General features: G+C 42.2%; 1 protein-coding gene across 5 annotated transcripts in view; it reads right to left on the bottom strand.

Annotated features, from left to right (window-relative positions):
* The window catches only part of LOC118212173 (extracellular matrix protein FRAS1-like), an 81,389-nt gene that overhangs the window by 5,524 nt on the left and 52,175 nt on the right, over positions 1 to 23,690 (bottom strand). For 3 of the 5 annotated variants that reach the window (XR_004762181.1, XM_035389816.1, XM_035389819.1), the window contains 34 exons: positions 21,722 to 22,042; positions 19,818 to 19,977; positions 19,410 to 19,588; positions 18,788 to 18,904; positions 18,539 to 18,653; positions 18,140 to 18,277; positions 16,622 to 16,753; positions 15,989 to 16,117; positions 15,657 to 15,904; positions 15,147 to 15,298; positions 13,916 to 14,078; positions 13,521 to 13,653; positions 12,923 to 13,113; positions 12,482 to 12,623; positions 11,978 to 12,136; positions 10,858 to 10,982; positions 10,043 to 10,183; positions 9,485 to 9,706; positions 8,718 to 8,831; positions 8,013 to 8,163; positions 7,476 to 7,632; positions 6,929 to 7,097; positions 6,277 to 6,523; positions 5,281 to 5,625; positions 4,995 to 5,155; positions 4,652 to 4,799; positions 4,295 to 4,500; positions 4,001 to 4,157; positions 3,011 to 3,211; positions 2,467 to 2,654; positions 1,903 to 2,178; positions 1,467 to 1,699; positions 784 to 944; positions 344 to 558 (listed from right to left, as the gene is read on the bottom strand). Coding sequence is in view for 4 of the 5 variants with exons in the window: in XM_035389816.1 (XP_035245707.1) it covers positions 344 to 558; positions 784 to 944; positions 1,467 to 1,699; positions 1,903 to 2,178; positions 2,467 to 2,654; positions 3,011 to 3,211; positions 4,001 to 4,157; positions 4,295 to 4,500; positions 4,652 to 4,799; positions 4,995 to 5,155; positions 5,281 to 5,625; positions 6,277 to 6,523; positions 6,929 to 7,097; positions 7,476 to 7,632; positions 8,013 to 8,163; positions 8,718 to 8,831; positions 9,485 to 9,706; positions 10,043 to 10,183; positions 10,858 to 10,982; positions 11,978 to 12,136; positions 12,482 to 12,623; positions 12,923 to 13,113; positions 13,521 to 13,653; positions 13,916 to 14,078; positions 15,147 to 15,298; positions 15,657 to 15,904; positions 15,989 to 16,117; positions 16,622 to 16,753; positions 18,140 to 18,277; positions 18,539 to 18,653; positions 18,788 to 18,904; positions 19,410 to 19,588; positions 19,818 to 19,977; positions 21,722 to 22,042 (6,096 nt within the window). In the remaining variant the exon portion in view is untranslated. The remainder of the gene's footprint in view (positions 1 to 343; positions 559 to 783; positions 945 to 1,466; positions 1,700 to 1,902; positions 2,179 to 2,466; positions 2,655 to 3,010; positions 3,212 to 4,000; positions 4,158 to 4,294; positions 4,501 to 4,651; positions 4,800 to 4,994; positions 5,156 to 5,280; positions 5,626 to 6,276; positions 6,524 to 6,928; positions 7,098 to 7,475; positions 7,633 to 8,012; positions 8,164 to 8,717; positions 8,832 to 9,484; positions 9,707 to 10,042; positions 10,184 to 10,857; positions 10,983 to 11,977; positions 12,137 to 12,481; positions 12,624 to 12,922; positions 13,114 to 13,520; positions 13,654 to 13,915; positions 14,079 to 15,146; positions 15,299 to 15,656; positions 15,905 to 15,988; positions 16,118 to 16,621; positions 16,754 to 18,139; positions 18,278 to 18,538; positions 18,654 to 18,787; positions 18,905 to 19,409; positions 19,589 to 19,817; positions 19,978 to 21,721; positions 22,043 to 23,690) is intronic. The other 2 variants (XM_035389818.1, XM_035389817.1) reach the window with 2 other exon arrangements.

The raw sequence follows: 23,690 nt of genomic DNA, 5'->3' as shown, positions 1-23,690 counted from the left end.
CATAGGGCTGACAGGACTAAGTGCCATAACTTCCAAAAGTTCACAATTAAAAGTCTGTGTTATAGGGTTGCAGAACATACAGAAAATGTACATAGCCAGCAAACATTTTCTGCTTAGCCATATGATCATTTTACAGAGTGCCCACCCTGTCCAGAAGCTTCATTTATTATTTTTTAAATATACATTTACACATCTAGATATTTTCTCATTTCTGTATATTTGGCCAACAACGGTTCCAAGCTCACTTCCTTCACCTCTACACTGTTAACACAGACCATTGTCCTCAGGTGTAGCTGGGTTTGACACAGACATGCCAGCTGATGGGAAAGTATGAGAGGTGCACCTGGAAGTCAGCTGTGACAGACCCCCCGCAAACGTCAATGAGTTTGGTCATATCATAGTAGGCATCAAAGGTCCAGAGGCAGCTCTTCAGGTTGAGATGTTTATAGAGCTGGATGGTTCTGGGTTCCCTCACACCTGGGGTAAACTGGTATGGCCGGTCATACCCCGGGCCCAAGGAGAGACCGTCAAAGGGCACATTGTCCAGGAAGCCTGACTCTGAGACAGTAGTAGAGGAACATGGTCAGGGCAAAGTTCATTCATCTGGACTGGCTCACGGTCACCTTGCTTGTAATCAGGTGGCACAAACATGGTCAAGAAAACAATTAACATTTGGCATCCATTGACTGCACAACATTACAGGAATAAATTACTAAATCTTACATAAATGCAGCAGTATAAACTGCTGAAATGGGACAACTGGTCATTGACCTCTGCACTCACCAGAGATGCCCTGCAGGTCTTTGAGGGTGACCAGGTTAGAGCAGATATGCTGCTGCTGGTAGACAGACTCTGAAAGAAGGAAGTGCAGGTTCTGCAAGGGCATTGTGGACACCAGAGGAAGCATGCCATCCTGGTGAGGGATCTGCACTGAGATATGGATCCTGCAAAGGAAATGCAGGATCCATTAAGCTTAATTTCCATTCAGCAGACTCTGAAAGGACAACAGTGGTCTGCCAATGAGCAGGTGGCTCCTAACTACCCAGCTCTAATTGAACTGTGTAGTTAATTAATAAATGTATTCATTGAAATGTCAAGCAACACATTAAAACTCGTGCACAAGAGGGAAACATGTTTTTTTTTCAGACACTCTCTGGAACTTTGCTTCCAACTAGCTGATTTAAAATGGGCCCAACACATATCTCTAGAGGGGGACATTTATTTCCAGTTATATTTATGTAAAATGTTTATATTGTATGCTCACTTCTATTAAACCAGTGACAAAAACAAATATAATTTGTGTATTGGACAACATAGAACTTTAATTTCTTATACTACTTCTGGAATCATCCCCTCTTTGGTTGACCAGTCAGTCTAAGTCTAAGATTTGTATATTTGAGGTTTATACTATATAAATGACATGACTGAGGCAGATCATGTTATCTCCCCACCCTCCCCTTGATCACCTGTTTGGGTGCTCTTTGTGCTTCACATCCAGGTACTTGAGGGTGGCAGTGAAGGACTGTGCCTGGAAGCCACGGGTAGTTCCTGTGGCGATGGGGGTGTGGCAGATGGAGGCCTCTGAGCCAATGGTAACAGTGTTACTTCTCAAGGGAGGGCCCAGGTGGCCAGCTTTGTCTGGGGCTTGAGCCACACAGCGCACACAGAATCGTCTACTGAAGTAGATGCTGTCCAACACCTGCAACATTTACGAACACACACACACGTGCGTGCAGACACGCAAACACACACACACAAAGATGTAAAGATCGCAGACATTTGGATAAGTCCAGAATCATTGCAGTAAAATATTTCACTGGAATTTCACTGTAATTATTACTGTAAGACAGGCACGGATTCACAGGTTATAACAGAATTTACCCAGTAGGGGTCTTTGCCTACCTTATGGTTGACCCTGGTGAAAGGGGTGATGTCTGTCAGCATCTCAAATGGGGATCTGGCACCACTGGTATCTGTGGGAGCTGCCACCTCCCAGCCGAAACGAACAGAGGACTGGTTAATGCCTGCCCCTTCACATCGTGCCCTCAGCATAGAGTATTTAGGGTAGTGGGGGTCACAGGGGGTCACACAGACCAGTGGGTAACCAGGAGAAGGGGACTTCTTACTGCCCTCGTTTGAAGCCTCTTCAACATAGTCATAATCAGACAAAGATACCACCTGTAAGTAGCACATTAAATGTTTCATTGATATGCACTTCTTATAATAAACATGAATTGGTTTAAATGCCTTATTAAAGCATTATTATCACTTCATTTAAAATAATTATACCATCACAGAGAATTATTTCCATCACAGAGAAATTATCTTCATCATAGAGAAAAGAAAATTTAATTAAAGTGTCCTGATTTTTAAATGTTTTCACTAATATATGTGACAACAACAGCATAGATCATTTGCAATAATAATCATAATTAATTTAAATTATACATTCAGTTTAGGCCTTACAATAGGTGGGGCAGGGAGGACACGGATTCCTGCAGCTTCTTGATCCATGATTGTCACTGTTGCCATTGTGATTTCTCCAAGCACCGCGTCCACTGGCTCATCAGGGCCAAGTACCAATGAGAACGATTCATGCCATCCCCGCATTTCATTGGACAGGATCTCAACTTTGAAGAGGATATGGTCCATACCTTCAATACAGATATAGAGAAATGTGCTTAGATTTATCAGGCCATTTTTCAATCATACATCTGGCCTGCATTCAGTCGAAACTTGTCCTTACCTTTCGACAAATTATTTCGTTTGGAAAATTAGAGTTGATTGAATATATGCCTTAATTAAAATATTATATCGAAATGTTTTCTATTTATTAATATCCGTATACATTTATATATAAATACACACACGTATTCTTGTAAATTATGTATTAAATATATATTACCAAACAAAAAGTTAAGAATTATGCAAGCAATTGTTAAGCTTGGCTACATATGAGAAAATGAAACAGTACAATAGATTACTTAGACCAGAAGAGTGAATCCCTTACCTGGGCTGAACTTTAGCACTCTGTTCTTGGGGTTGTAGTCCACGCCAGACTGGGCGGAGCCATCTCTGGTGCTGCAGCGAACTTTGGAGGTTCGGTTCCGGTCTCCCCGACGAATCACTTTGATGCTCAGCACCTCAATCCCCTCTGCACCCTGAGGCTCCCTCACCTTGTACTTGGCTTTCTCAAACTCGATCGTAGGTGCTTAAGCACAGGGACAGGATCCAAACAAACCAACAATTAGTACTATGAACAAAGGTAAATACCACTACACAGACAACCTATATTACACAACTATACATTATCCAAAGGGTGATCCAAATAGAAAGAAACAGAGCAAGGGTTAGGGGTGCCAAGTGCAGTCTCTGAAGAGGTGGGTCTTCAGTTTGAGTCAGAAGATGAGTTGGGTTTCTACTGTCTTGCTCTCAATGGAAAGCTCATTCCACCATCAAGGGGGCAGAACATCTGGAAGTGCAGGAATGAGAGGGGAGGGTGCAAAGCACCAAAGGTAGCAAAACAGAGAGATCTGGCTAGTGTGTGGAGCACCTTACTGACTGTAAAGAGAGCTGTGCTTGTTGAGTGATCTGTCATGAAGATATACTGAGGGTCTAGCAGGTCATTTTGTGAGAGAAAATGAGAGAGTTAGTTGAAAACAGCATGTGCACTAGTTTTGGAACAAAGGGAAAAAGAGAGGTAGGACAATATTTCTGGATGATAGAGGTGTCACGAGTAGGTTTCTTGAGGAGGAAGATGATACAAGATTGTTCCAAGACATATCCAGCAGACAAGGAAGAGTTCTTATAAAAGTAAAAGAAATCCTCTAAACAGACATGCATTAATCTTGCAGTATATTGAGCAAGTAAATACATTATCCTGAAAAAGTGGTTTAATTATTATGGTTTGTTCATCACTAGTAACAAAAACAGGTACTCAAAGATAAATGAGACCCATTCTCTCATATCATGTTGGAAAGAGATCAACCCTGTTACATACCATCCTCATCATTGGTGATGATGACAGTGGTAACGTCATTCTTGCCAACTACAGCTCCACTCCAGTGGTCCCCACGGGGGGTCCCTAAATGTACCTGGAACTCCTCCTCAGGTTCAAAAACAGAGTCATCATTGATCTGGATAGTGCAGTTCTTTATCTGCAAAGGCATCAGCAAGCATATACATCAAGAATGTATACTTTTTATAAATGAAATTCATACAACCCTGCATTAAAGCGTAATATATATAGAGGACGTTAAATCGCATTGCTAACAATTGATGAGAGGTTACCTACCACTTCTCCCATGTTGAAGTTGATGCGTGAATCATCAGTGTTTCTTCTCTCCACAAAGTCCTCCACCATGGTACCAGACATAGCCTGGGTGTAGCACCGGACAGATGACGAGAGGGTCAGATCTCCTGTGCGGATGATGGGAATGTGCAGGACTCCGACATTCTCTTTCGCCGAGTACATTTTCTTCTCAAACTGCATGCTGGGAACTGGAAAAACATGCACACCATACCCCTAGGTGACCCTCTGTGAAACATCAACCACACCCATGTGAAATGTACGGCACAGATGAACTATAGTCAAGCCTAAATACTGCTGCTCAAAAAGCGAAAGCATGAAATTGAGGACTTTGTGACATACTGTCCAGGGAAGTATCAGTGATGATGACTGATGCCTCAAAAGGTTCAGTGAGCAGAGCCCCCTGTGCCGAGCTGAGAAAGACCACAAAGGATTCCATCCCCTCGATGGTCGGACTGTGGATGTCATCCACAATAGTCAAACTGCAGGTCTATAAATCCAACAGAAACACGTTTTTAGAGAACACATGCGTGTAGCTTTCTGTAGCTATATAAACAGATACCTGAAAGAACACACAAGGGATATCTGGGCACTTACTGGATAGATGTACAATTTGTGTGTGATCCCCCACAAAGCAGATCTAAAAGACTGTTTGTCATAAAGTGATATGAATGTGCTGTCTCACCTCTGCTGTCATGCCAGGTTTGAACTCCACCTTCTTGGAGCTGGGGATGTAGTCTACGCCGGGCGTGGCTGAGGGGGGGTCAGAGGGCCGGGTGGCACACCACACAGAGGACACGGAGCTAAGGTCACTTCCCTGCCTCAGCACTGGGATCTCAATGGTGCCTAATTGAACAAATACTTATGAATCACATTTAACAGATTTTTTCCAGTGTCCAAAAGCCATGCCATTCAAGTCACTGGTTAGGAGGATAAAATAATCAAGGCTAGCACTTGTCTGTTTAGCACACCTGCATCCTCCTTGTACGTAAAGGAAGCACTGCCAAGGAATACTGCTGAGGCATCGTTGGGGCCGTCAATCACTACGCTGGCGACAGCCACGTCCCCGATGCGGGCATTATCAGACGGGTCTGACAGGACCAGCTCAAACTCCTCAGATGGCTCGTACTCGCTGTCATCGATCAGACTCACGTCACAGGTGGACACACGTGACCCAGGTCCGAACTCCACCCGACTCTCGCCACTTGCCCCACGGGTATAGAAATCAGAGCCGGCCTCTGAGGAGAGAAGACTGCTGCCCTGGGCAGACTTGGGGACAGTGTAGCAGAGGACAGACACCATGGCGCTGGTGTCACCTGAGAGGGACAAAGCACACGTTTATCAAGACATGAACACCTAAAAAATCACAAAATATTATAATTATCTATCATTGTTCATAGAATTCTCCCAACTCTAGCTCCTAATAAATTCTAGTCTATAATTTTCGGTGGAACTCAGTGAAAAAATTTTGAATTAATTAAACCCAAATTTCTATTATCCTTTTAATTTGGCTTCTCTTGAAGCCTGTCACCACTTATTTTTACTTCAAAGTCAAGCAGTCACTGTGTACTTAAACGCAGACTAATCAATTGGCCATTGTTGGTGTGCAGTGACACATGGACTACCCAGCTGACTTAAACCAACTCTCCCTGGGTGACACTATGGCCAGTCATGTGAAGTCTTGCGTGACTGCCAGTCACAGTTTACACTGGCATGGACACAATTTCAATACAAGAACTTGTGAATGCAAGCACAAGACCATGTCTAAACAAGATTAACATGTGGCAGCCTTCTGGTTTTACAATTTGTGCTTGCAATAACTATCCTTTCAGAATGCTTAGAAAATTGAGGGGTATGGACACAAGACAATAAAAAATAAACCATTAAAAAACATTTTGCGCTTTCATGTTTGGGTCATTTAAGCCCACTTGCATACTAACTCTATAAGCCCTTGCAGCCATACCCACCTTTCCTTTCTATGGGAACAAGGAGGATGCCAGCACTCTCTTTGACATGATAGATTGTATTATCAAACTGCAGTGTGGGCTCATCCTCTGGATCAAAGATGTTGACTTCAGCATGAGCCACCAAGCCCAGGAGGGTGTGGACAGGCATGCTCAACTCCAGGATGAAACTCTCAGTATTCTCAAATACTTGGTCATCATTGATCACAATGGTGCACATCTTGCTGTCCTCATTCTCATCAAACTGTACCTGAGATAGCAGGGAAAAACCTTAAATGAACATCTCTTTTATGAATAATCTCTCAAAGCGGTGCCACTTCCAAAGCAAGGTAGTTTGTTTATGAATAGCAGGATCACACAGGAATATTATGAATAGTACACACAAAGTAATTATTTGTAATGCAGAGGCTTCATTTTCAGATATTAATATATCCAGTGAGGAATCTCCAGGCCATTGCAATTCCCCTGGCCTTATAGAACTTAGTAATGAAATACTTGTCATGTGACCTCAATAAAAATGGAATCAGATAAAAATAATAATTAATAATAAGGGTTATGATGACAGTTTCTCATAATAATTTCAATAACATTCCTGCAGGAGGCTGTAAGGCCAGTGAGGTCTGTAAGGAGGCAGCACTGTGAGGATGTGCTCTACCTGTCTTGTGTATTCCACATAGTCCCACTGTCCAGGCCTGGAGCTGGAGCTGGAGCTAGAAGTGGCAGTGTCCTGCTCAGTGTGGCACTGCACTGTGGCATGGTGTTTGAGGCTGCCTGTCCTCTTCATTCTCACGATCACTGTGCCAGCTTCCTCGCTAACATTGTAACTGAGAAGTGATGCAAGTAACTTCATTGCCTTTTCAGGAAATGCTCGTATATCAGAGAATCCCATTAAAACAGACCAGATATGGCATTTCAAATTTAAGAAACACGCTATGCAGAACCACACAGCACAAACAGGCTTATTAATTCAATTTTCAAAACAGATGCTGGGAACGATAATAATTCTAAATATAATGAAAATCCTAAATACAGTATATTGCACACGATACAGTCAGCAGTATAGTATTCAGTAGGACATGCATATTCTAACAGTGTAAAAACAAAACCCTCTGTATTCCAAATAAAAATCCCTCAGTTAAAATGTCACCAAACCTGTTTATATTCAAAGTGTGTGGGTATAATGCAGGTAAAGACATACCAACCTTGTGTGTTCAAAGCTGATGAATGACCACTGGATGTGGAAAACGTCAGTGACAACATTGGGCTTATCATCTTTCACCAGAAATTTGAAATTGTCCATGGTTTCTTGGGAATTCTCCTCATCCAGGACATAGCGAATCAGCCTTTGGTTAATGTCAGCTCCAGAAAGCAGACGGAAAGGAACAGTATAAAGCTCATGCACACATACTGTTTAATGTCACTGAACATTCAATGTCACTCCTACATTTCCAAATGTCAGGTCTGGCAGAGTTCATTTAGTGTGGCTCATCTCAGATTTTTGGAAAAGAGTGAAAACAGTATGATTACAGATGATGCTTTTTAACAAGCTGTCATTTACACTCAAGGCAAAATCTGAAATATTTACAGCACTTACTTTATTCTTTCATTCTCAAGCATATTATTCAAAGATTTTTTAATATGTAGACAGGCTCTCACTGATAACCCACAATGCTGTCTCGGGGTAGCATTTGTGTTCCCTAGTCCTGCTTTTAACAGTTTTGTTTTAACATCAGACATACCTTGAGTGAAAGTGGAGATGGGAGTGCCTGGTTTGAGCCTGGTTTCCAGATTGCCGTGCTTCGGCCCAACTGTAACCTCATAGACCAGAAATCCATCTTCTGTGTCTGTGTCCATCGTGAGAAGCTCCTCCTTTGAGATCAGATTGGTGGCCTGAAATAGAAAAACAGCACAAATGAATCCCTTGCTACAGAATAACATTTCCTGTGAATGCTTAGACTACTATTATACAGTAACTGTCCAGTAGAGGGACACATAGTTTCACAAAAGAACCGCTGATATTGTCATACTATTCATTCAATTGCTGTGAATGTACCGCGATAAGAAGACAAGGAAGGCTATTCCCCTGATACTGTTACTGATTTTTGGGTCAGTTGCCAACCTGCAAACACAGATGTTCCTGAAGAAAATCACAGATTAGCATGCTAATATCAGTTCACTTCTGTTGCCCTCCAGCCATTCATAACTTTCTAAAATCTCATTTCATTCATATATGCTAATTCAGTCTTGCTGCTTTTCTAAGTTACTGCACAACAGAGACATTTAAAATGTTAACTGGCACGCATCTTAGCAGTCAGTGATTAAACTGGGCACTCAGTATATTTGCACTGCTACTGCATGTACTGTTAAACGTATCCCCTGAAGAGAGAGAAGGGGGAACAGCACTAAATGCATTATAACATATTGGATACCATTAATCTAGTTACCTTATTGTCGATATACTCAAGCCACTGCAGGCCCAAATTAATGACAATACGAGGGATGCCATCATCAACTGGAAGAATGTCAATCTTAAATTTCTGAGGAGCAGCAGTCACAATCTACAGTACAAAGAACAAACAAGGGCTATACATTACAGAGCAAACACTGTATATCTGAACGCAGTTCTTTCAGCCAAATGGCACTTAGACCCTTCTGTTTTTCAAAACGGCTGCAGTTCATGCGGTTACAGGGTCACTGAGTGATATCAGACAGCTTCAATGACAAGCTGCAATAATGGACGTTTCCGGACATCACGGAACAGACTCAGTGCCGCCCATCGACTCCCCAGAGCAATCACTGTCAGCAAATAAGCTTTGACCACAAAGAGACAGAGGTACAGAGCCCACAGTGTGACAGCTTGTCCCCAATTAGCACATAAAGAGAGATTGACAGACAACTAATATTACAGGATATTCACAGACTTTCGTCCTCAGTGCTCGTGAAGGCTTCAGTGTGTGACTGCAAAGCTCACTCAGGCTCCCAATCATTCTGCTCACAAGAAGAGAATGAGCAGAGAAGAAGAGAATATTTTCCCCAAAATACAAAATACATACCTACTTCAGCAATGTGGTTCAGATTAGGCTATTCCTACGTACTCATACGAGGACTGTTAGTGTGTTGAATAGTTGAACCATATTTATCCTATAAATACTATTAGCTTTATAATGATTCTTTGTCCTGCTCATTGATCCTGTCCAGTGGTCCTGCTCACCTCCTCCTCTCCCTCCTCCAACATGAAAAGCAGATTAGTGCCGTCAGTCACAGTGAAAGAAAACTGGTCTGTGAGGGAGTTGCTGCCGTCATGTTGATAACTTATGCGGCTGTGGTAGATGTCCTCCATGGTGAAAGCGTCAACACGACTGTAACCATTGGTGACCTTCTGAATGGAGCCGTGTCGAGGGGTCTGGGTAATGCTGAAGATGATGGACCCCTCCTGGGGTTGTCATCATGGGCGCAAAAAAGCAAGAGACAGTCACAGCCTTGTCAGATCAACCAACAAAGGAAAAGACTCCATATTTAAATTAAACTGTATTATCTGTGCCAAAACCAGAGTTCAGTTGGCGTATGGGGAAGTGGTGGTTAGCTGTGGCACAAATGCAAATGGATCATTTTGAAATGCTTATAGCTAAACTAAACTAAATCTAAATCAAACTACAAACTACAACTAAATCAAAATCACCGGGGGTAATCCAAAGCACTACAGCACCTGGGGTAACCCAAAGCACTACAGCACCTGGGGTAATGTGTACTTCATGTGCCAGGGCTTTACCTCACTGTCTGCATCAGTGACCTTGAGCTCAGTCTCAGAGAGAGTCTTCCTCATCCCTTGCGACACACTCATCCCCAGAACCTGTAGTATCGGCAGGGAGTCGCCCACAGGCCGCATGGAAATGTGGAAAGTCTGAGAGATCTGGGCAACACGGTGAACAGAGATCTGTGAATGGTGTTGCTCCACTATACATTGACAAACGTCCCTGGCTTGCATACATGCACTCATTAGGTCAGCCAGTTATCCTGTTGTTAAGCCAGTTTATCAGTGCCTGACTAGCTCTCCTGTTTCATTCTGTGGCACAAGGGGGATGTAAATTGACTCCTTCCTGCAGGATCCACTATATAGCTTAAGCAGGATACCAATTCAGCATGTCAGCTTTATTTCTTGAGGCCTTTTTCTCTTTCGTCTGGGAGAGGACCCACAAGTTCCTCTGGTCTATTGAAATATATCAATTTAAAATACTAACAATAGCAATTGTTCACTTCACTATGAGTACATGTGTCATAAGGACTGCAGTGGATTTTATTGTTGAAGGCCAGACAGTTCGTTTGACAGTAAAATGCACAGCGGTACCTTACAGCTATCATTAAAATACAAATTGAAAAGAGGGTGGCAATGCATTTTATTTTCTGGAGAGGGTCACAAGGTCATTGCAAATAATTCCCAGGGAAATAGATACAATCTCACACAACCCAAAGGGAATTTTTAAAGAAGACTCTGATTCTCTCTGCTAAGGGTGATATGTACAGTTTTAAATGGGGCATTTCGTTCTCATCATCAGTATGGATGTGAACTGTGCATTGCTCCTGTACCTCATTGACCCCATCGGACACAGTGAAGGTGAAGCTGTCTGAAGGTCTCTCCTCCTCACTGGTATGGACGTACTGGATGCTGCCGGATGCAAGGTCAGCCTGTGTGAAACTACGAATGCGTGTCCCTGAAACACAGTTAGACAACATGGTCCATTCTCCAGAACACACTCCACACTGAGTAAATCAAGGACATGAAGCTGCATTTCCTCCATATGCTTTTACCTGGAAATGAAGATCAGTGGGGGAAGATGAAAGAAATCTGTAAAATATATGTCTGGTTCTATTTTTCACAGTATATTTTTTAAATGGTGCTCCTGAGATTAAATATTGAGTGGTGCTGCAGAGTGCATGGAGCACAAGCAATTAAAAAAATGCAGAGCTCCAGGAACACAGCATCACAGCAGCAGGGGAGGAAAGTCCAGGGGTCAGAACGTAAAAATCCTGCCATGTGTTTCTTCCACCCATGAGCTAACACAGCTGATCTCACTAATTAGTTGTATCTCCTGGCTGAAGAACTGTACTAATAAGCAAATTATGGGTGACTGGAACAAAATACTGAGGAGAACTTTTGCTTTCCGAACCTGGATTTTCCAGCTCTGCACAAGAAAGAGATGGAGTGAGGTGAGCTAACAGTTTTGGGGGGTGTTTGACATGTGGAAAGTAGCTGAGTAAATATCAAGAATTACTACTGCAACATCACCGTCAACTTAGACTTTTTCCAGAATAACTGATGTAATATGAAAATGCACTAAAGGACATGTGTAATTTCACTACGGTGTCCCACATCCAAGATGGCATTTTGAAGGTATTTTTTTACACATTTCATTTGAACTGATATGTCTAAAACATGAGATTGTGTTAGAAGTGCAAACAATTACATTCATGTTTTCAACTGAAACGGTTCATACTACAAGGGCCCAAGAACGTATTTTATTTTACTGAATATAAAATAACTTCAAAACAGGCTAGCTTTTCAAAATAAAGCTTATTATATTGTACATTATTCTTGGCAAAAACTTAACTTTTTGGATGGATAGCCCATTGAAGAGCAGTGAAGGTTAACATGCGTGTGTGTGTGTGTGTGTGTGTGTGTGTGTGTGTGCATGCAACTGTACTGTACCTGGTGAGGTAGTATGCTCCAAGTGTCCCAGCTGGGTCTGCTTGGTAATGCGGTACACCAGGTCCCTTGGTGCTCCATCCTGATTGGTGACAGACAGCTGGAGGGTGCTGATCTTCCTCACAGAGCTCTCATGCAGCACCAGTCCCCTGTTCAGCACCACTAAATGGGACAGGGCAAAGATCCCTGGGGTGAGTGTGGGACCCTCTAAATCAAAACTAATTGTCACTGCAACAGACCACATTCTGCATTACAAGTGAGTGCTGCCCACACCCTGTGCCACCAACACAAATCAATCTGAGTTTGTTGAACACGCTTATTATTTCAGCATTGTCCTTTAAGCCTACAATGTACTGCACTAGATGAATAGTATGCCATGATTCCACACACAAACATCCATCAGCAACTTCTGACAGCTAGACTCGGGGCTTTATTAAATCAATAGATGGATACACTGTTTTGTGCTAAAGTGTTGATATAAGGCAGTGACACATTGTGAGCACATACCATAGGTTGGCCTCTCAGTGGGCGCAAGGAGGATCTCACTCTTTGAATTGCCTGGATCCATCATGTTCAGAAAGTATTTGGTGATGAAACTCTCCGAGCGGGTGTTATTCACTGGAATCACTGGAGCCCTGTCTGTCGTCTTCTGTAAAACAGGTGAATGAATTGACTTTGTACCTCTTTACAAGAGGGTTATAACAGGAAATTAAGTATGCAGCAAAGCAATAATGGAGATCAGTGTGGTAAGGCAAACTTGGACAGTCACAGAAAGATATGCAAACTGACAGCAGCAATGTGTATGTTTATTTATACTGCTCTTTATACGTCATAATAAACTAGTGAAATTAACAGCTTTTGGCAGATTATTTTCCAATGATTTCCTGAAAGCAAAGATCCCTTCATAATTAACCAAAGAGATGAGATTCCCAGGTGTGCCAGCTTCACCTGGATGTCAATATTAATGAGGAAAACATCCGTCTGTGTAGACCCATCACTGATGTTGAAGCTCAGCTCATCCTGGCAGTGGGCAGCGGAGAGGTTGATGTTCGGAACGTAGAAAATGCGATCAGATGCCAGGTCATCCATAGGGAAGGGGACACCGGGGCTGATGACTCGTGCCCTGCCTGATACCCCAGCTACAAACACCATGGAAAGAGTAATCATGGAGTGATTGAAGAACTCAAATGCTCAATGCTGTGGACAGGGTGGCACATTTATCATGAGTACGGGCTTTCTAGCTATAGCTGTTGAAATATGTGTTTCTCCCAGCTGTTTTCCCTGTGAGATTAATAGAGATATTTAGCTGTCACACAGAGCTCCATTGTAATGATAAAGTCATACAGCCCTTCTGTTCTCATAACTTTATTTGTCTATTTTTTCTTCTGAAAGAAATAGAAATGAGAGATCTGTGAACACCATAGGCAAGCTTCTGTCAATGCTTCTGACCTTTAAGAGAAGTTGAAACATGACATGTAAAGTACAAATCCCCAGTGTGAAATAAGCTGCTTATGTGCCTGCCTGTGCCAGCATGCCTATGACTCACCTTCTCCTGTGTTCTCAATGAAGCCATATTTGGGTGGGCTTGCAAGCCGCACCAGCCAGTCCTCCATGGCCGTGTTTGAGTGTCTTAGTGTGATGTTACTGACTGACAGCTTAACTCTGCCCCCTTCTTGCACCTGCAACACAAAGTTAGTATTATATTGTAGCCAATTGTAATACAATAATAAAAATACATATACTAATGAATTCATCAATTTATGCAATATAAAACACAAGCCAACCATAGCCCCCAGATATAGAACTGACTCTGGTCACATACTCTCTCCAAGATCATTTCTAATTTTGCTGACAGCAGACCAAACGACCCAGCAGGCATTTTTGAGCTATCACATTGACAAAAAGGGACAAGAAGGACAGTTTAATTGTAGCACCCTCTACCTTGAACAAACTGTGCAGCATTACGCCTTGGGGCTGTTTCTGTGCAGAGGTGATAGTGATGGTGAAGATCTGGTTGTCAAGGCTATTATTCCTCTGGTTGTAGACAGTGAAGTGGAACATATCCCTGACTGGCAGATTAGCGACCTCAGAGGGAGCAGTATACCTAAACATACAAAAGTGAGTGGGTTCTGTTTTTTTTCATAATAAAACTCTAATAAAAACTTTATCTTCTCATTAGCGTTCACCTTACATGATAATAAAGCATTTAGCATGATGCTGAGAGTGCAGAGCATGAGCAGGAGTTGAGAATTAATTAATCCTCCTTCAATGTTATATTCTTATGAAGTTTCCTTGTGTGTCACCAACAAGAAGGGTAACAGGAGCATATAACTGATTTTGCAGTGTCACGCTTGTAGTATATTACAGTGTTTTACAATGCAGTATTTGCAGTCAGTGATGGAATCGAATGTCATAAAAGTGACCGATGAGGGGGAAAAAAACATAACATATTCTCATAACATCCCCATGCTGGTGAAACTACAGTGTCAACTGAACTCTAGACTGATGCAAGAATAACAGTAAGTTACTTTCTTGGGGTGGTTTTCTCCTCTTTATTACTGTATAAGTTGAATCCAAAAGAGCAATAAAGCAAACAAATAGTGCATTATGAAGAAAAAACCATTAGTGTTCAATTTTATTTTCATTAAAACCCCTCTCTAGAACACTAAATTGTTGAGAAAGAAAACTTTGAAGAACTTCCATTCAATGCGTTAAATTTCCAGTCTGCAAATGTCCCTCAACCATAAAATCTAGATGAGACTCAAAGTCAATTTGATATAAAACATGAGCATGATGAAAATGGAGCAGCAAATATGGAAACAGTCTGAGGAGGAAAAAGCAGAACTTTTATAAATGAACAGATAAGGAAACCATCATGCTATTGATTTGCTCAGAAGACACCCACACCCAGAGCAAATTTGATGACGTATACTCCATCTATTCAGCTGGGTCTTTACTAATGCAAATAACATTGTATAACATGCTCAGGAGTGTGTAACAGCAATGCTTAATCTGGTATTTGATCATACAACCTCCTGCTTTCTGGCTTCCTAACATCCAATACATACTGCCTCCTGTGCCCACTGTGGCCATAATGGTGGTGTTAGAGATGTACGGAACATGACTTTTACCAGCTTGGTTTTCAATCACCCGCATTGCTGAGGCACTGTACCGTATCATGTGGCAGTTGATGTCATCCATGGTGAATACTGAGAGCTCTCTCAGCTCCTCCAGATGTGATGAGGGAGTGGTCCGGTTCAGAGTGCCATACATGGGTACAGACACCAGCTGTATCCTGATCATGTCATCTGGGGAATCATCATCCTGCAGGAACCCAATGTCCCATAAATCAAGTATCAGAATTACCTTCAAACTTGACTACTGTAGCAACAATGTCCCTCATAAAATATCATGCCTCCTTGTGTCCTTATTACTTTCAATATACTGTATAATATATGATATATGAGTGTGGGTTGAAACGATATTAAAACCGCTCCAACTTTAATAAGTGATGCAACGTGGCAAGTGTGCACCATGCAGATTTATGAATGCTTGGTCTTACCACACTTTCCATGCACATGGGGTATCTTATTTTATTCAGTGAACTCTAAGCACTCGTCAGGGTGAAGAAACATTATAAAGCTCCGACAACCAGGTCGTTTATTGATTCCTGAGCACTCACCACGTATGCCAGATGTGTGCGTCTGAGGGTGATGCTGCTCTTTTCAGGCACCTCTATGGACAGGTGGGCATGCGGGTCCAGCTGGGGCCCATCGCCCCTCAGCCCTGACGCTAGCACTTGCACCGTAGCTGTGGCCACGGAGGCACCATCAGTCACAGAGAACAGCATTAAGTCTCCCGTGGTTGCTCCTCCTACACGCTCATACTGTAGTGTGTTCTCTGTGATGTCACTGAAGGTGAACGTGTCACCTGTGAACAATTAAGCAAGAACATCTTTCACTGTCTCCTTCTGAATCACACTGACATTGTGCCGGATGTCCCCCAGTTGCTTACCAATCAGCATTTCTCTCTCCGTGCCACCATCTAGTTTCCAAAGGAGACCACGTAAAGGAGCTTCTACCAGCTTGAACTCCAGCTCATCCAGAGCTGTATCCCCATCAGTGACTGCCAGCTGTTGCTCACCTCCACAATAGATATATGATAGAACACAATGGTTTGAGAGAAAACGACAGACTTAGATTATTACGATTATTTATCTGTATCACTTACTATCATATGTTCTCAGTTTATCTCAACAACTGAAATGCCCAATTGGAGAATGTGCACACTCCAAAAACCCTTCTTCCCAGGGTGATACTCACATACATATGCATTAGCCTCAGAAACCTCTAGCAAGGTTTAGAATTTACCCAAACCATAGGGTGCACCACATTAAACATGGTACTTTTACTGGATACACAGCAGGGGAACCCACTCAAAATGATTTATGATATGGATCATTATGAGCAACTTCAGTCTGACTAGGGAATTAATAAAATGGTCAAAACACTGAAGTCAACTGGTTGTGGAGGCATATTTTGAGACACATTGGTGCAGTGGAATATTAAGCCACTGTAAAACAGCTATTGCATGATGAAATCCCAGAACACAGTGCAATTTGATAGAGGTGGGAGGTTTAAGCCTTACTAACAGCAGCTCTGCTCCCCGGGTGCACCTCTAGCACTGAGTGCAGGATTCGGAAGACAGGTGGCTGCTGAGGGTCAGCTAAGAGGAAGATGACAAAATCCATCTCTGGAGTAGTGTGTTCACCATCCGTCACTGAAACAGTTATATCTTTCATTTTAGTCTCCACTGGCCTGATATATGTGCACTCACATTACGCATACATATGCATACACGCATACATGTACACATACACATATACACACACGGATTGTAAAGAATGACAAACTTACTGAATAAAAATACAACGCTCCTTATAAATATATAAATAAATAAATAAATAAATATCAAATATATATCTGCAATATACCATGAGCACATAATGCTGAACTTTCAGTACAATATGCACTTCAAATTATTAAATCAAATTATTTAAATGATTTTATCATTTTATATCTCCTGTTATTTTATCAGAGAAATGCTAACAGCAAATATGCAATCATGTAAGTGCAGTAAGTGTAGACAATGTGTATTTCTAATGTATATAATGTTACTATAGCAAATCTAATGTATATAATGTTACTATACCAGTTAATTGGTTGTTCTTTGAAAAGGAAAAAAACAGTCAACTGCTTAAAATGAAACACACAGAAATAATTGACTCATACATAAAAGGATGAACTTTACAAGGATAACAGATATGCATCCAGAAAATAAATATCTGTGCTTATAATATTATTAGAAAACATCCCCATACATGGTCAAAGATAAAGTTGCACTAAGTTGCATAACCATATTGGAAGCAAATAGAGAGTTATGACAAGAGCTTACAGAAGGCTATTTCAGGGACACAGCTTAAAGCAGAGAGGAGGGCTCTGTAACCGAAATAGTGTTTCTCACCTCACTGACGCATCGCATCTCTTGCATACTAATGCTTAACACTCAGAAGTTACAATCCCAGGCAGTTGATTTCCAGAGGAACAAATCTGTCTGTCTTGTACTTTTGAAATGAAACCTTGCAAAGAAAGCTTTGATTCATGTTCTCTCCATCACATGATTCATAACTGCATCCTCCCTTCAGTGCTATTGAATGGGCTATTAAAAAGTGGACAGTGGAAGGCGGAGAAGTCATATTTCCCAAGATAGGCTCATAAATAACACCACTGAACATGTGAGGCAAAAGGGGAAAGCAAAGTCAAGAGGATTAGTTATGTGGAGAGCACAGAAATATAATCATGGTAGACCTGAGGTTATGCAGTTTGGCCAGAGTTTAGAGGTAATATAACTAGGACATAAAGTACCACAATCTCAGGTAGACCCTTAGGAGCAAAACATGGTCACTGAAACTGCAGGAGTTTGCACCATCGCAGGACTGCCAAGTGATAGAAAGCCAAAGAAGGAATTCTAATAGGCTATTGGAGAATTCTCTGTGCGATCAGCATTCAATTAAATTCAGTTCAATTTCATTTGGACAGCGCTTTTTACAGAGACACTGTCACAAAGACACTTCTTGGAAAAAAACAAATAATGGGAGTCGCTCACCTGCAAAGGAGAACTGGCAGATCTCTTGAAGGTGGGAGGGTACTGATGAAGGCCGGTATAAGATCCTGCCCTCATTGATGTCAGCTTGCGTGAAAGATTCCACAGGGGTGTATGGTCTGTCCAGGTGCTCAATGGTACCTAAGGCATGTCCATGACAAGATTTAAAGACGTTCGGAGTGAGGTTTTGATTAAAGTAAAAAGGTAGTTTACATGATAAAAGATTATACCCAGAGTAATTTAAAAACTGTTACTTGAAATTGCGAAATTGTGAAATTATTATTATTATTATTATTATTATTATTATCTTTTTTATTTAAGCAACTTATAATTTATTATTTTTTAAAGGAATGTTTCATCCAACTTCCAACTAACTTCATAAGGGAGAGAACTACATTTCACCTTGTTCCTGTGCAAGAGGTCTAGTGATGCTATAGACCATCGATTTATTGGGTGCTTCCTTGTTGATGAAAGAGAGAGTAGAGGGCCGTATTCCTGTCATATTATCTTTGAGTGCCTGCACCAACAAAAAAAATGAATGCAAACTGCTTAAGTGAGCATTTTAAACTGTGCCAGCACATGTTCAAAGATATATTGTAAAGCTCCATTCTGAACCGAAAAAAGAAATGAAATGTCTTTCTTCCCCCTCACAGTCATTTGCAGGCTGGAGTCTGGAGAGAGCTGAGAGAAGATGGGGGACTGAGGCAGCACCCTGATTGTGAAGGTGTACACATTGCTGACCATTTCCTGGGACCCCTCTATCGATACCTAGAACACAATATCAACCTCTTCAATACATGTTCCTTGCACTCATGAAGGAGCAACTGATTTGCCTGTTCCTTACAGTATGGCCAGTACGTTATGTTGCTATTGTTGGTATGATACCAATTTTGTCTGCTTTAACATAAATTAAAAATAGTTGCAAGAAATATTGTCAATGACAAAAAATGGCATTTTAGTAAACTATGAAGTTTCTAAAACACTTATTATAATTATTTTTGACAACAATGATGAAGCAGACCCATAACAACCACATCCTTTTATTTTTATTTAAAAGAATCTTAAACAACATCATCAACATTTTTCAAAATTATTTAATTGGCCCTGGAAATAAATGCCAAACAATCCATAAAGCAGCAGTATCATGCCATGAATTGAGAATTGGCATGGAAATATCATTTTTAATGGCTTGATGCAAAGAAGATTGGTACATACATTTATTTCTTCAGAGACCCCAGAGGTTGTGGTCAGTGGCTTTCCACTTTACCCTCACCTGGAACTGGAAGGTGTCTCTCTCTGGCCCGATGCCAGAGTGCTGGTACCACACGGTGCCCTCACTGATGTTCTGCTGAGTGAACGACTTGGCTGGCCTTGCCACTCGTCCATCCGCCAGCCTCTGCCACTCTTCTGTGAGCTTTTCAGCTGGCATGGGCACCAGCAGGACAACTTTACCTGTGTGGGCACAGGATTAATTTATACCATAACACCTACCTGTTTACCATGGGTTCTTTTCTGCAATATTGGGTTTTTTTTCCTGAAATTTGAGTCTGCTTTTGTTTTTACAATCACAAAAAAAATTGCTTATATGTTTTAAGTCAGGAAGCTGCAGACAAGCAAATCTGGTTTATAAGTCTAACCAAATGAGAATGCAAGAATAATATTGTATAGGTGCAGTATGTACCATACTTGGGGTTTTCCTGGGAGGTGACAATAGTGTAGAGGATCTGGGATTGGCTGGAGTCTCTGCACACTGCCCAGAGGTGTCTTTGACTGATCTGCACCATCCTTCCCTCTTTCACCCAAGCAGTGGAGAAAGACAGTAGGTGAGGAGTGTAGTCCAGCTGCAGAAAAAGAGGTGAGTACATTTCAGCACAGAGCACACAGCATGGGCTCTTTTTCATCACAACACAGGCTCAAGGGCTGCCTCAAAACAGCCATCCACAAATTGGATAAAATAAATTGTCTTAGCCTTTTTGATCCCAGTGGAATGAAGCCACCCGAAAAGCGAAACTCACCCCTTCTCACCTTCACTATAGGTTTCACAGATGTTTCAGCATGATGTCTATTCATATTACATCAGTTGCTGCCCTCCTCAATTCAGGACACACCGAGAAAATGTATACCACAGAGATGGACTCTCAAGGACTAACAGGTGCATGGGGAGAAAATGACAGGATCTGAAATGGATAAACTCAACTTGCTTTGTGTCACATGAATAAGTCCCACAGGCTTATTACCATAGAAACATGCATCAAGAGAATATGTATTACCTGATCTTCTGTATGCATCTGCTGAAGTGAGACTAAACTACTCTGGAGTGTGAAAACCAGCAAGTACATTCAAGACAAAACATCTATGTCAGTAAAAATAGCAAAGAAAAATAATCCTGACCAAACAAAAATGCATTAATTCACTGACATGAATTCACTTAGCATATTATATTCAACCCTGCCTCTGAAACTCACTCATTACAGTAGCTTCCGTTATCAATGAGCTCTTGTTTGAAAGAATAAAGGCCTTTATATGCAAAACTGATTTATGGGGTGAAATTCAATCAAATAGGAGGACCTGCCAGAGCAGACATTTAAAATAGGTATTCTCTTTACAAATCAATGTTCAAATATAAGCAAATGGGCCACTCAGCAAGAAGGCCTGTCTAAATGTTGGCTTAATAATAGTTGACAAGGAATGAAAGGATTTCTGAAAAGCTGAAAATGTGCTAAGATTAAACGCAGAGACTAATTGAAATCCAGGGCCTTTCGCTGTGGGGACTACAATGATGACCACAATGTTTTCCAGGACTGAGAGAGTGCTTTGCTCACTGGGAAGGAGAAAAATCGATGGCTACATCATTAAACCTTGCAGTTAGCATACAGCTCACCCTTAAAGCCCTGTCACCAGAGACAGGAGCTGAAAAAGGCGCCCTTTCAACTTCGGAACTGAAAAACTGACTGTGTGCTGAGTAACCACTGTAAATTCTGCACCACACACAGCCGTCTGTGTATGTGAGGGACTCTAACAGAGGCTCACTCCAGATATTGATCTGTAAAACTTTAAAAAGCTGACCCTCTTTATCACAAAGAAAAACTGACATCCAGCATGGTGGATATTCCAGCACCCAGTTAAACCCAATAGCAGTGGGGGTCTGTGTTATGGTTAAAAGAGGCAATTAGAAATGGAGCACTAATTTGATAAATTGCTGTTATTTGAGAGAGGAGTTTCATGCAGAAAAGACAACATGTGGATTCAAGACAGGAGCTGGCCCAATAAACTGCTGCTATCTGTCTAGACATCTGCTCCAGTGGGGCTGTCCGTGCTTTGGTCCCTCTCCGTCTGCACTTGAGGAAAGGTGGTAATTAAGAGGAAGCTTCCACGGCTGTATGCCAACCATCCGTCACAGCAAGTTAGCTTCATGGCAAGGTAAATGAGATCTAGCAGTTTCATTCCACTGCTTGAAGGTGTTATGAGGCAAAACGTATTGCAGGCAATCTCATGGGCTGTCTGCAAGAAGGAGACCTTGCTGAATTTGTAAATGACAGAGAGAGCGCACCCCTCCACTTTGGATCGCGAATCAGATCTGCCTACCTTCTGCATCACGTTGATGCGAAAGAGCAGGCACTGGTAGCCATATCCGTCGCTGACCAGTAGCAAGGCCCTGTCGTGGGTGTGGCTGGAGCCATCGTGGACGTACTGCAGCTGCTCCCGCACCAACTCCTGAAGCCCAAACTTCCGCAGCAACTGTTTATTGTGGATATGCCTCAGGTCGCCCTTCTGGGGCGGGTCCAGAACCCTGACCACCACGTCCTGGGGGTTGTCATCATCCTCAATCCACAGCTCTGATTGTGTGATGACCACCGCGTCCCCTCTGGTGACCACCAAGGGCTGGTTTCTCAAGACATATGGAGGCTGTATAGCAGAGAAGGAAGAGTGTCCCTCATCCTGCTACATGTAGGTGCAAACAGAGCACTGCATTTCCCCATCTACCTGTCTCACCATGTTTGTACTCAGTGAGATATTTTATCACCTCCTACTCTCTGCTTTACATTGATACTGACATCCTTTCTACTGTAAAAAGGAAAAGCAGTGGACCTCCAGCTATGCCTATGTATGGTCACATAGCATTGGGCTTACGGCAAACAGGACTAAGATAAAACAGTTTTACTCATCCTTTATGAACATGTACTATAAATTAGGACAGCCAGTGAGTTAATGACCCAGAGTCCTCTCCTGTGTTTCCTCTGTATTCTGACAGCGGTGCATATTCTCTCACTGCTGGGAGGCAATTAAGCCAGGCTTAGCCAAGACGTCCTTCATTTCAAGGCCCTCAGCTAGCAGACCTGATTTGCAAAAGTTTCCCTCTGTACCAGAGATTGAGTGTGGCAGATTTCTCATGTTCATCAGGGAAAAGGCTTGAATTGTGCCTGATCTGCACCAAAATGTGCCCTGTGGGAGGTGACTGCTGCCAGCCTTACTGAAACTCGGGCTGCATCTCTCACCTGAAACAGAGCCCTTCACAGTCCAACAGCAGGCTCCCCTCCTGGAGGCAACTGCAGGCTAGATGCTATCCAACCATAGAGTACTCCCTTCCTTGGTAGTAGCGAATAGTTTTATTTTCTTCCAGTACAAAACATGTGAGGGTGGTTGGTAGCATAAAGGTTGCCAATTGATAATATCTATCAGATATTTTGGTCAAAATGAGAACAAAGAAGGGGCGTATTGTGCATGGATTGAACACGGCCCTGCAAATAAAGAGCACTTTTATATCTTTAAAATCATCATCTCTGATGAGATGTAAAAATCACTCTCCCAAGTCTCAACCCCAAAAATACTACATTGTACCTGAGAAGATGAGAAGGCTTCTGTTTTGTGCTTCACTTTGTGTTGGACTCAATTAATATAGGCTTTTTACTAAGTCACTTTTCGCCCTGAATCCTAGCCTCTGTTCTGTGCCTAATTCATTCAGCGGTGTCACTGCTCAGACTCCCTTCCACTTGCCAGGGAAGTAGATAACTAAAGCACAGAGGTGGCAGATAATCTGAGATTTAAATGCACAATTTTCTGTATACAGAGTAGAAAAAAGGTTTGGTATATTGTCTAAAATAAAATGCAGTTTATTGCTGCATTAAAGGAATTGGTGTTCTTGGAGAGATACAAGAGAAACACAAGCACTCATACGTTTCCTATATAAAACTGCCAAGGTCAGTGGCATGGCCAGATGACTGGAGGGGGTGTACCCTGCTACTAGTGCAGGGAGTATGACAGGAGCACAGCACCATGTAAATGCTTTATATGCTTGCCTTCATTCCACTCAGTTCCACATTGTTAACTGTGTCTGGCCCAGATAACGATGATGTCTCACTAAATCTACTGCGGGTGATGGATTCCGCCCACCTATCCCCAACAGGCTCTGCATCCACTGTGGACACAGCACACCACAACCTCCCCACCCCCCCCCCCACCCACCCCCCCTTCCCCATTAAAGAGCTTTCTGGTGGCTCTGGGGTGGGGGTTTTGTGGTTACCACAGACGACATGACCTCACAAGCAGTCTGCTT

Source organism: Anguilla anguilla, chromosome 14, assembly GCF_013347855.1.
Source record: "Anguilla anguilla isolate fAngAng1 chromosome 14, fAngAng1.pri, whole genome shotgun sequence".
NCBI lineage: Eukaryota > Metazoa > Chordata > Actinopteri > Anguilliformes > Anguillidae > Anguilla > Anguilla anguilla.
The sequence above is the reverse complement of the archived record's forward strand: the minus strand, read 5'-3'. Positions and strand labels throughout refer to the sequence as shown.